This window comes from Parasteatoda tepidariorum, chromosome 2, assembly GCF_043381705.1.
Source record: "Parasteatoda tepidariorum isolate YZ-2023 chromosome 2, CAS_Ptep_4.0, whole genome shotgun sequence".
In the NCBI taxonomy this organism is placed as follows: Eukaryota; Metazoa; Arthropoda; class Arachnida; order Araneae; family Theridiidae; genus Parasteatoda; species Parasteatoda tepidariorum.
The window spans coordinates 58,781,628-58,795,347 of NC_092205.1; the positions used below are offsets into that span (position 1 = coordinate 58,781,628).

Below are 13,720 nucleotides of genomic sequence, written 5' to 3' on the forward strand. Positions count from 1 at the left end.
CTCCTGACCAAACTATGGGGACCACATTTCCCAGATTGCGGCTACCCCCTATATTTTGAAGGTTAGGAATCCAAATATGTAAAAAAAAATACATGTTTATTCAGAGAAAGTACGTTTTTGTGTCTGATTTCGTAACTTAATTAATAGTTAGCACTAATTAATTAGCATATTTGAGGTCACCCCCAGGAACCATTAAGATTGACACTTAGTTCGTGAAAATCCGATCATTAGAACGAAAGTTATTCAGGGTGATATCTTTTTTTTTTGCGGACTGTACATTCTCCGCAAAGCGGACACTCCCGTAACCGGATGCGGACAGTCATTTAGGCTCTGAAACGTTATTTTCCATCTCTTCAAACCGGACGCTATTTTTTATAAATTGAATAATTGAACTATTTCTGCTTTAAATTGCAAGGGGAAAAATGCAGCTTTTCACCATTTTCAAAGCATGTAAATTTTTTGCCTTATCCATAACTAAATGTATTGTTAAGCTATTTCTCTACTAAAGAATCAATATTTTTTTGTTTTATTTATTATTATTATTATTATTTAGTATTTTGCGTTGCATGCGTGTCTGCCCGATTTTCTCCGGAATTTTTTGATATATTTTTTTTTTGGAAAAAATTTGATCGATAATTTGGAAATGCTTTTAAAAAAATTTAAATTTTATTTTTTTTAGTGATGGATTCAAAATTATTTTTAAGGTCCTGATTTCATAGATAGATCGTCTAGATTTCACGAATTGATACTTAAAAATTTATATTTTGATCATTAAACTCATTTTAAGAATTTTCCTTTCTGATTCATAAATTGTTTCAACGAATTTTTTATTTATGTTCATGAACTGATTACTTATCTATCTTAAATTTATTAACTTGTGCCACGTCCATCTCGGTAAGAATATTTTTTCATCAATTGTCTTAATGAATCATCCTGTCATTTCTATGTTTCGTTAACAACTATCTCAGTATTAATGTGGAATTTGAATTTACCCTTTGAAAGAAATGATAAGCGATGACACCAAACTATCAGCCTTCTGTAATCAAGTTCTTAATATATGACACAACCACTTTATAACATGCCATTTACTCACTTTAACAAAATCAAAAGTTATTCAACAAAAATTAGTTAGATTCTATGTGTTAGCCATTTTTAAATAAATGAACAAGATTTATTAAACCTCAATGAAAACTAAATGAAGCAAAGCAATAATATTGCTATATCATTTTTCATTCTGTCAGTTATTGCTAATTTAAAATGAAAATGAATTCTAAACCTATTAAAAATAATAAAATAATAAGCTTGAGGAAAAAAACAGTTCAACTTTAGTAGACATAAATTGATGCAAATGTTTCTTTTCCCTTTTTTTGCCTATGAATTTATTTGCAGTAATGAAACCTCTTAACATTATGACTGACTCTTACATTTAAATTGTATTTTCACGGAATTAATATTTTTTAATTACATTCAAAATGCTCTACATGGTCACATAAATATTCAACGAGCAGTTTCTTTTTAATTGAAATTTTAAAGTCATCAAATTTTTATGCTTTTTAAAATATTATCATTCTTTTAAAGGAGTTTGAATCCGACATAGATCACTTTCATAAGAGAATACAAGAATTAGACGGTAGGCTTGGATCTGTGATTAAAGGCTGCATTCTTGGTTGTTCAAGCACCGAGGAAATGTGTAAGGTTAGTTGCATTATAGAATTTAATAAGAGAAACTCTAAAACAGGAGAAGGTAATAAAAGTTAAAAGAGGGGGATAGACCATGAAATGAAAATCAGAGACAATCTTAATACTAGTGAAGTTCATGAAGCAACATGCGAGGCTTGATTTGATGAATCGGAAGCATATGTATAGTGATCGTTGGCGTCTTGTGGAACAGAAACTATAAAATTTGCAAGTTCTGAGGAAGAAGATTACGTATTTGGCGAGAATGCTTTGCCAAGAAATGCGTTGTTACTTTATTCTAAAACTCAACTTCCAGTTTTTCAGAAACTGGTTAAGTATTTTGAAAAAATGGCTGGACAATTTTAAAAAAATGACAAAGATCCCCATTAGGATAATCATGATAAATTTTCGTATTTCTCACAAGCCATACGTAAAAGGAGACATTGCTAAGGAGTTGATTAAAAGTTTTCTTCCAGTATGAGATAGCTATGAAAAACTTATGGGCCAACTTAAAATTAGCTAAGGATGAGAGGAACTATTCATTCAAGTTTATGTGAGATCTATTTTCTCTTGTCCAAAAAAAAGGATTGCAAACAAAGAAAATTACTCTGAGGACACTATAATTTATTAGAGATTGAATTACGTGAGTTGGAGACCTTAGGCATAACTAGAGATAAGTATGCATTCACTTTGTTCCCTATGATAATTCGAAAAAAAGAATCCGTGAAAGTTCATGTTAATAATGTGCATTTCTAATAATAAAATATTTTATGTTGTATCCAGTTATACCAGGAATAATATTTATAAATAAAATCAGGAATTTTGTAGTCTTCTAATTGGTAATTTAATTCTAAAACACAATACTTTTCTAAGTACGATTACATGAAGTCAGTAATATTCACTAATTCTAATAAATTTAGTTTAGATAATTGACCAAGTGCAAAAAACTTTTATCAGTTTATATATTTATTCATTAAATCGAATAGTCAATAAATAAATACATAGTCATTAATCTAATAGTCAATAAATAAATACATAGTCATTAATCTAATAGTCAATATCTTCATATAAGCGATTTTTACTGATTCAAATGAAACCGCAAATAATTCTTTTGTGCTCATATTGTTAACTAATAGCATAAAATAACGTGAGATGCTTAGAAAAGCTTAGTCAAAAAGTAGCAATGTACTGCCAAAAGTCACCGATACAGTAACATTTCGTACTTCAAGCATTACGAAATAAATTAATACATGTTTGTAAACTGAAACAATAAATATATGGAAGGTAATATTCATTATTACTAATAATTATGGTTCAATATTACTGTCATTTTGATGGTCTAGTAATTAAATATCAGGGTTGGAGAGCCAAATTTTCCCTTATCGACGACTTTAAATAGTGGTTGGTAAAATTCTTTTTATGAAAATTTAACCCATACTTTGGTGAGCATCTAAGCCAAAACTTTTTACATTCCTAACAAGTTCGCTTGTAAAATAGGTTGAACTCCGACCCACCCCAGAGGGGTATACGGAGATAGGAATTTAAATTATTATTTTAAAAAATTACGCTAAAAACTAAAAATACAGTAAAATTTTGCCAAATGACAGTGGTGGTGATCAGTTAAAAGTGAATTGGGTATAATATAAAAAAAACACAACTACTTCCACTTAGTAGGAATAACATTTACCATGACGCAATGCTAAATTCTATGCCACTATCCACATAAATCAATTATTAATCAAAAATCGAATATTAATTACTTTTCTTTATAATGCAATAAAATCTGGCGAGCAGCTATTTAAACGATCAAACACTTCGTTTGTTTATTTGTGGCTTGAAGTTAGGCTCGCAGAAAATGCCGTTCATGGGTTAAATTTAGTAGGAATAACACAACCTGTGACGTAGGCTATAGTATACCCAATTAACTAAAAATTTTGACAGTTAAAAACATGTTTTAAAAGCAATGAAAGCTAAAAGCGCCGGTGTAAATGTCGAGAATTAAATGATTATAATAATAAGGAAACAAGAGATGAAAATCGAATTTCAAAACTAAAATCAATGAGAGCTAAAAGTCCTAAGTGTAAATGTCTAAAAGTAAAAGTCTGAATGGAAGTCGATGAAGTCTAAAATCACAAGTAGATGAAATTTCAAAATGTAAGGCTAAAAGTTGATCAGTATAAAATAACGATGACAAGTTCGATTGTTGGTTCATGACTGGGGTCAGTTGATTTGGGGCTAAAATCTCCTCGACGGTTTGTTTTATAATTTTAATCACAATTTTCCTGCAGGCCAACATTACAAAGAATTACTATATTGGCCTGCTGGTTATTATTAACTTATAGAAAATTCATTATTTTAAAATAAAGTAAATGCAAATTGCATTGCATTTATGTTTCTAAAAACATATTTTGATTTCAAAAATATAGTAATTGAAGAAAATAATTTCGTTCGCTGAGTAGTTAGGTGGCAGAAGAATTTTATAAATCATCTTGAACATTCGATTTCCTTAAAGTTTCATAATAATTAAAAAAAACGCATTTGTTCAGGTATAACTGAATAGTTTTAAAAAGTTTAAGTGAAGACGTGTAACGAACTTGCCCTTTGTATATCGTTCATATAAAATCTCTGCAATTTAGTTTTTTTGTATTTTCATCCCCTCAATGTAAGAATGAAAAAACCAAATTAAAGGTGTTTAATTACATTTTTACACTCTTACATCGATTGAGGGGATAAAAATGCGAAATACTAAACTACAAAGTTCATATATGAACGATATACAAAGAGTTTGTTGATTACTCACTTTCCAGAAGATCAGGAATATTTCCTATGAGACGTCTACCCCTGGATAAGCTATAGATCAAGTTATCCATATCTCATCCACGTAAAAAAAATATGGTGTATGTCTGATGGACGGCTTTTAGACTTCTACTGGATCTTCGCTGAATCATATATGAATATCTTGTGGTTGCGCATCTGGCGACCGCATGGATCTTCGTAGATCTTTGCGATGACGTCTAGTGGACATTCACAGGATTATTTTGTGCTATACGGGCAACAACGACAACACGCCAATATGGTAGGTCTTTCTTCTTGACTAGTAAAATGTAATTCGGAGTTAGTCAGCAAGCCAAATTTTCACCAAAATCAAGGTACCCGGTTTTACCCCACTCTTCCCTAAAGCTTGCTATCTAGGGAAAATACAGTCGAAACAATACTAGAGGTATAAAAAATCGTATTATTAAACCTTCTGCTTAGCTTTGTTGCCGTTGTTGTCTTTTCCAAGTAGTGCAGAGGAATAAAATAGCACCGAAGGTTTCCAAAATAGTCCTGGCAATGTCAAAGACCATTGGCGAATAAAGCAGTTGATAGTCTGTGGGATTTGGGTCTATGTTGCAGAGTTTAGACAGTGTAGAAGGACAATAAAAATATGAACTATGATAGTGCAATATCGGAATCTCGTTAGCTTTGATAGTGCATAATAATAATTGATAAACTTGGTCATACATTGTTAGATATAATATTTAGGCGTGTTAAAACAAAATGTCATTCATATTTGATACAACCCTAACATGGTACATAATAGTGCTAAAATTCTGGTTCTAAAATTCTGTTCTCAAGATAGTATGTACTAATTCCCCGTGTCTTCATCTAGGTGCTTCAGGTATGCGAGTTTCTACTGATGCGGACATTCATAGGATCTGTCGCCTTAGGTCTATGCGAGAAACACATAATGGATGCGGCAAATCAAGAGATGGATATGCTACTTCAAAAATTTTTCAATGAGTTGGGAGAGTCTGCATCGCCCAATCTTCAAGTGTATTTGGGAATGCCATCTGTATCAAGAATCGTTCAGTGGATTACGGATTTGAAACAGCAGCTATGCTCTGTAATTAACTCAGTAAATAGAGTTTGTCACTTGTAAGTTTCGCAATGTTATATCTAATGTATTTTAATTTTTAATTTACTTAAAGAGACTTTTTTCATTCAAAATAATAATTTTTCTTTGAGTTTAAAATACAATTGAAAGGCAGAGTTGATAAAGATTAAAAACACTATTGAATTTGGGTAAATTTGTTTCAAGGTTTTTAGGATGGGTAAAGAAATAAAGATTATGCCTAATTTTTATTTCCTATACTTTTTTAAATTGACGAAATCTATTATTCCTGTCCACTCATTTAAAGACTTTTTAATATTATAGTTCGTTCACCAGGAGTTGGCACTTGGCTCCGTCTTCATCACGCGTTATCCGATGATGCTATTTTCGGGAGACGGATGTAAACAACAAGGTTGCTATTTGGCGATCTTAAAACAAAATATTTATTTCGCAATCTTTAGGTGCATTTTTTTAACATTAAATATTTTATAAATTTATATTCAAAAATTGTCGTTAAGGAACTTCATTCACTGAGACTTTTCTTAATTTAATTTTTTTTCAAAAATGTTGCTTAAAACCTTCAGACGTTAAGCTCTTCAATTCTGCCGTATAAATTTGGTTTTTCTGATTCTAACTATATTTTAATAATTTTATAAGCTTAAAAATATTTTTTCATGAAGCTTTTACCCCGAAAAATTTAGTTATAATATCTTAATTTCATTTTTAAAGTTAATTTTATAATTATAGATTCATTGGGAGGAAATATGTAGAAGCCATAAAAATCAAAAACCAAAAGCTTGTTGACAAATTTACCGAGTAAGTAACTTAAGTTTTATATTTTCTATCTATATTTAAAACAAAGTGTATTTATTTAGTTTTACTAGGCAGCTGCTCCCCCTGCTCGCCAACCCCAGAACTGCGCAGTTCTTTTCGCATCGCTTTTCTAGCCCATTTTGCCTCAGTCCACTTATTCAATACTCAAGAATAATATAAATAATTGGAGGCTTTACCCTGCTCGCTATCGCTTACTAAAAGTTCTGTAATATTCGTTCAAAAGAAATGAATGCTATCAGGATTTAATTGCTAAAGTTTTCAGTTTTCTTTGTTTTTATTTTGTTTTGCAGCTCTTTAATATAAGAAACGTTCTAAATCTTGAAACTTTCTGATTAAAGTTCTAATAACTCGGTTCAAAATCCATGACAAAAAAAATTTCTAGTCGAAGAGTGATATTATGTAAACTTTATAGTATGTAATCATACTATCTAGTTTATCCTCATCTAGTTTATCTAGTTTACTAAATCTATCCAGATTTAATTGCTAAAGTTTTCAGTTTTCTTTGTTTTTATTTTGTTTTGCAGCTCTTTAATATAAGAAACGTTCTAAATCTTGAAACTTTCTGATTAAAGTTCTAATAACTCGGTTCAAAATCCATGACAAAAAAAAATTTCTAGTCGAAGAGTGATATTATGTAAACTTTATAGTATGTAATCATACTATCTAGTTTATCCTCATCTAGTTTATTAAATCTATCAGGATTTAATTGCTAAAGTTTTCAGTTTTCTTTGTTTTTATTTTGTTTCGCATCTCTGTAATATAAGAAACGTTCTAAATCTTGAAACTTTCTGATTAAAGTTCTAATAACTCGGTTCAAAATCCATGACGAAAAAAAAAAAAAAAAAGAAAGAAAATTCTAGGGGAAGAGTAATATTATGTAAACATACTAGTATGTAATAATACTAGTACGTAATCCTACTATCTAGTTAAAAACGTGATGGACTAAACTAATGTTAATTAAACTTAAATAAATTTTATGCAAATAAAGCAAAACATATACAATACTCAGAAAGAAAACTGAAGAACCAACATGCACAATTCGAGAAATATTTTCCAAACTAAATCTTAACAGCGCTTTGTAGTAATTTTTTTTGCATGTAAATCCTTAAAACATAACCTTTTTTCAAATCTTTTCTCCTAAATAAGATGAAAGCAAATAATAGTTTATGGCAAATATCTAAGATTTAATTAGTTTTTAAATATTTCAGATATTCAGAACAGAAGTTTGAAGAATGGTCTGCGAACATACCTCAGTTACTCCAGGAGAAACTTCATCAGCCATTGATTTCTCGAGAAAAGGAAGAAATTGATGTCAATTTTGACGTACAGGTATGTTTCAAAATTATAGAACTGGCTAAAATATGCGTGTAAGATCAGCACAGGCAAGTTTCTAAATTGTAGAAGTAATAATTATGTGTATAAAAATAGGTAAGATGTGTGTATGTTGAATAAATAATGATTTAATCATTCTACATTTACAAAAAGAAAGAATGATCGAATCGTTGCATTCAATTGTCAATGATAAATTTCTCTCTATAATGCAAATTCGAAAGCGCGAACTGGATTGTGTGTTGTTCGATGACTTAGCCTTTTCATTTGTTTTGCAGCGTAAAAATTGCAACACTTCGAATTTAAATTTAAGTAAAATTTGTGGAATAATTATCTAGAAATCTAATCTTAAAATGCGAGAATTTTTTTTGAATTTATTAGCTCAGAAACTATACGATTGATGCCGTTCAAATTTTGTCAATTAAAATAACATAATCTAAAATTATGCAAAAATTTTATATTTTAATATTCAAAGTTTTTTTCCGAATATTATTAAATAAAATTATAAAAAATAATTGAGTATTTTTTTTTACATGAAATTTACACTTTTGGATAAATGGATTTAAAAATTGGGTTTCAAAGATTTTCTATTCGCTTAAAAAGTTCTCGAGCCAATTTTTTGGGTTTACGATTACTAATGTTCAACTCGGTAGCCTTATAATTTTGAACCCAATTGAGAAGACAAGGGAACTCCCTGATCAAGTATTGGGAGAAATTTGCCATCGCGGAGGACTTTTTGGGGAAACTAACCTGCATTTTCGACACATGGAGAGGAAAACCATGGAGACTTCCTACGGTTAGCCTTACGGCAAGGGGATTCGGATCTATGATCCGTCTGCCACTGAGGATAATTTACGTCAGCAGTGTGGTCAGTGTGAGCCGGGTGGAGAATTCGTATCGATCAGCCATTGCTGGGATGCAAACCCGGTTCACCTCATTGGAAAGGCGAACGCTCTATCTCCTGAGCCACCACGGCTCTCCTTATTTTAATATTATAATTATAATCGTCGTTGAACAGCCGACCCAATTTTTGGGTTTGCGACTACTAATGTTCATCCCCGTTGCCTTGTAATTTTGAACCAATCCAGTAGACAAGGAGACTCCTGGATCAGTACACCCAGAGGTATGATTTGTTATGGGGACATAGAGGACTTTGTGACTCGACAGATTTAACGTGCATCAGTCACCATATACTACACTGCGTGTCTTCGGCCTGCGGGGATCGAATCTGCGACCTCTTAGACATGGGCCCAGTGCCCTACCAACCAGGCTATCCCGGCACTACTTATTTTGATAGTCTAGAATCAAAATCCAGTTTAAAAAAAGCATATTTATTCAGAAAAAATACTTTTTATATCTTATGTCGTAACTTAATAAGTAGCACTCATTTATTAGCATATTTGCGATCAACTCTTTGAACCATCAAGATTGGTTTTGAGTACGTTAAAATTCTATCATTAACACAAAAGTTTTCAGGTGATTTCATTTTTTTTGGCTCATTGTACTCACATTAGTTAGTTGCATTTTTTTATATTGTAAATAAACTTTTTCAGTTGGAGTTAGTTATAAAAGAAGTGAAACACCTCTTGCGACTGAAGGATGAAAGTTACATTCCCCAAGAAGCATTGACTTTTTACCACAAACGCGACACATTAGCCGAACAGAAAGTAGTTCTGAAATCAGTAGTGGATCGTTACAATGAATTAAAAAAAGATCTTTTGGAAGTGGAGCAACCATTAATGCTGCCCATGTTACGAAAGATGGATAAAACGTTAGAAGCTGGAGAAACATCCATCATATGGAGCGGATCTGGTAAGTAAATTTGCTTATGTACTTCCACAAGCTATTCCCATAAGTATGCTAATTTTATGTATGGAAGGATGCCATTGACACCTTCGAATTTTTGATGTTAAGGTAGAATAGAATTATTGAAATTAAATAAGAATAAATAATACAGCAATTAAAATCGGCTTATTAAATAAGTATATATATATAAGATTTTTTTAAAAGAAAAGAAAAAAACTACCAAAAATGATTAAAAATGTTTTAAAAATTCTTGAAATTTAAAAGAAAATTTAATGACAAAATGACGAAAAGTTATAATCTAGTTGTCAGCTTACACGTTTTTATCCACAAATTAGAGTCTTTTCTAACATTGTATTAATATAGCCAAAGCAAAATATATTAATACAATACGATGAAATGAACAAAAAAAAAATCAATGCGAAAATAAAACATATCAAGCTCTCTAATTTTCTGATATAATCGTGTGATGACGACGAGAATATATCTTTCCGTTATTTTGTTTTCTGACTGTTTGACTTCCTTTTTTTTGTAAGAAATTTAAAAAAAAAAATTTGTTGCTTTATTTTGGTAGTTTTAGGTCTTTCTCCTTTAGAACAGTGTTTTTTCCTTTTAATTTCTTTTCTTGTTTTCTTTGTTTTTATGTTATTATATGGGTTCTATGTAATTGCTGTTTATGCGTAGTTTATGAAACTTCTTAATTTTCTTAGTAAATTTCTCTTTTCTTGTCTCTTTATAGTAATATATGTACTGGCCATTACTGTACTGGCCATACACTACTGGCCATTAAAATTGCTACACTAGGAAGGAATGCAAATAACAGAATGATATTTATTGGGCACTTACATTATAGTTGGAGGAACAAGTGATTCAATTTTCAGGATATTTGGATGTATAGATCCTGAGATCCTACTCAGAGCAGCCTTCCCTGGCAGCAATAACAACAATTATTCTCCTGGTCATCGAGTCGAACGGAGATTGGATAGCATGGACGGGTACAGCATTACATGGAGCTTCAACATTATGCCACAATTCATAGACCGTAGTTACGGACGAGTGGAGGCGTGCCAGTCGTTCGGCAACCATTGACAAGACGTTCGTAATTAGTGAGAGATCAGGAGAACGTGCAGGCCAAGGCAACAGGCTAACATGTTCTGTGTCAAGGAAGGTCAGGAAAATGCGGTCATGCATTGTCCTGCTGAAATGTAGCATTATGGACGCCTCGAAGATAAGGCAGAGCAACTGGCCGTAACACATCAGAAATGTAACGGCTGCTGTTCAAAGTGCCGGCAATGCAAACAAGAGGTGATCGAGACGTGTATCCAATGGCACCCCATCGCTTCAGGATCGAGACGTGTATCCATTACTCCAGGTGGTGGGCCAGTATGACGATGTCGAATGCAAGCTGCCAATGGGCGTTCTCCACAATGTCGCCAAACACGGATGCGGCCATCATGATGCTGTATATATACAGAACCTGGATTTGTCTGAAAAGACGACGGCATGAAATTCCTGAGTCCAGGTTCGTCGTTGGTCACACCAATGGAGGAGCTCCTGTCTGTGAAGCAGCGTCAAAGGTATCCGAAGCCATAGTCGCCGTACTGACAGTCCATGCTGCTGCAAACGTCTTTGAACTGTTCATGCAGACACTTGTCGTCTTGCAAATGACCTCATTTGTTGACTCAGGTTTCGTGACGTGGCTGAACGATCCCTTAAGGCTATGTGGATAACATGTCTGTCTTCTCGGCTGTAAGTGATGGGGGCGGAGCTGCTGAGATTCTGCACGGCATTCCATAAGACCGTCAAGAACCCATCGATTCCATATTCTGATAACAGTCATGGGATATCGACCAGCGCGAGCAGCAATACTTCGGTTGATAAACCACAATCCCGGAAGGCCACAATTCGACCTCGATCAAACTCAGACACGTGCTGACAGGCATTTGTCCTTCTTACACGAGGCATAACAAAAACTTTTTTACCCAAGAACAACGCTCAAATTCGGTTTCTGCCTAAGAAACTTACTGTCAAATTTCTTTTTATATACACATTGTAGGCATCACTAACGCCGCCTGCTCTGCATGAATGAGCTGATAAGCTAATCATTTACATACCACAACATGCTTTATCCGTCCTGCAAATTTCACGTTCGTGTTGTGTCGCCTTCTTGGTGTAGCAATTTTAATGGCCAGTAGTGTATATATATATATACATGCCCCTATGTTAAAAATTGATCTTCAGTGGGTAATGGTGTATTAATTTTTTTTAGCATGAGTTCGTGTTTAATAATCCCATCTTAGTTCATGGGTTCCAAAAAGCCGTAGAAATATCCTTCAATGGTGACTAATAAATGGGGATGGCCTACAATTTTTCACTCGAAAATTAAATTTAATAAGAAATATTTATAAAAAACTAATTTCAAGTCTAAAAGAATTACCTTATGAAGGTGTTGATTATGCTTAATTATTTTCATTCTTTTTTTTTTTCATTTGTAAGGGGTATCCGAGTATTTGAAGGAAATTGATGCAACATCTGAGGACATTCATCTGCAGATACAAACAGCTAAAAAGAATCTACGTGAAATACAAAACATTTGTTTTACGTGGAGCAGCGACGAACCTTTACTCTCTGAAAATATATTACCACTGGATTTGTCCACTTTGAAAACAGCTGGATCACTGGTAGAACAAAAACTTTACTCGAAACTAACCGATGATGGGCACCGTGTCAATTCGTTACTTGAAGTACGTAAAAGCATGATTTAAACTGTTGCAAAACTAATTATTTTAGATTATTTAAGAAAAAAGCTTTTTGGATTAAAGAAGATTGAAAAACTGTCAGAAAAATTTTGTTATTGTGAACTGGTAACAGATAATTCTCGAATCACATTTTTATAATTATATTTATACTCACTTAAAATGGCATTAAATTATCTGGTAAAATGCCAAAAAATATTCTACATATTCGTCGTATTTAAAAAAGAAGTTGAAGATTCATTAAGTTTTAAACAAGCAAGAAATTATTTAAATCTGTGGAAAATTCTTAAGGAAAAGTGTTCTTAAATTACTTTTGCTAAAATGTTTAACGAATGAGAATTCATTGATTAATTATTAAATGAACTAACCTCATATTTTTTTCACAATGCGAATAGTACTTGAAAATAATTTGTGCGAAATATATGTCAAAAAAATAATTTTTCTGATCTCATGATGCGATGTTTTTGGAGCCGACCTTAAAAATTAATTATGACCTCGTGATCAAGCATTTTAATGAGCAAAAAAACAAGTTTTTTGAAGAAAAAAAATGAAAAGCTCATAACAAAACACTGATATCAGCTACAGTACCTATTATTTTCAAATTTAACAGAAATTAATCTTTCTTACTTATAGACGATCATCCTTTAAGACTTTCTGGAAAAAAAGTATTTATTTTTTATAATTTTACTTGATGGGCTTGGTGCAAATATCAAGTAGGTTCAGAGTTACAAACTGATGGAGAAGTCTTGATGAAATTAGTGATGACAATAGTTTTATGTAGTTTTTATCGCGCTATTTAGCAAACAAGAGAAGCATTTACCTTTAGAAGAGTTAAATTTGCCCCTGCTTTTTTCACTAATTAAAATATCTATATTGTTGACACATAAAAATGTGCTATTTTTTTTTCTTTTTGGAGGGGGAAGCGGCGGGGAAAATTTGAACTCATCCGGTTTTCAAATAGACCTGAAAATAATCACTCCCTACCCGCCGTGTGGCGAATCAACGAAAAAAAGTGGCGACTTAAATTAAATAAGCGACCAGTCGTTTTTCCTAATCTCTTTTTATTTTTTTATTTTTTCTCTCTTTTTTTAAAATTTTTTATTGCGCTTCGAATTTTCTTGCGCAGTGAAGCCAAATCAGTATGTTTAACTACCTTTTTTGTCACATATTTATATTATCTTTCAAATAGAATTAACTTTGTATAGCCGTAGATTATTTCTAATATGAAATTTTTTTTTAAAAATATACATAATTTAATCGAAGCAAAAATTAAAAAGTTAATTAAATGAATAAAAGTGATTGAGTGAAATTAAATGAAAAAACTATTGACTGAACAGAGCCTGTCGGTCTTAATCACCGAACTATCAGTGACTACTAAGTTATTAGAGTCTACCGACTACTAAACGACTACTAACTACACTGGCTACTAACTGAAAATTTAAATTTT

The 13,720-nt window shown here is 32.0% G+C and overlaps 1 protein-coding gene across 1 annotated transcript in view; it reads left to right on the forward strand.

Moving 5' to 3' along the window:
• The window catches only part of LOC139427281 (dynein beta chain, ciliary-like), a 30,299-nt gene extending 19,693 nt beyond the window's left edge, over nt 1–10,606 (forward strand). Inside the window, exons 9-14 of the mRNA XM_071188361.1 lie at nt 1,579–1,695; nt 5,330–5,595; nt 6,299–6,367; nt 7,594–7,714; nt 9,268–9,526; nt 10,371–10,606. Coding sequence (XP_071044462.1) covers nt 1,579–1,695; nt 5,330–5,595; nt 6,299–6,367; nt 7,594–7,714; nt 9,268–9,526; nt 10,371–10,606 — 1,068 coding nt within the window. The remainder of the gene's footprint in view (nt 1–1,578; nt 1,696–5,329; nt 5,596–6,298; nt 6,368–7,593; nt 7,715–9,267; nt 9,527–10,370) is intronic.
• Nucleotides 10,607–13,720: the final 3,114 nt, after the last annotated feature.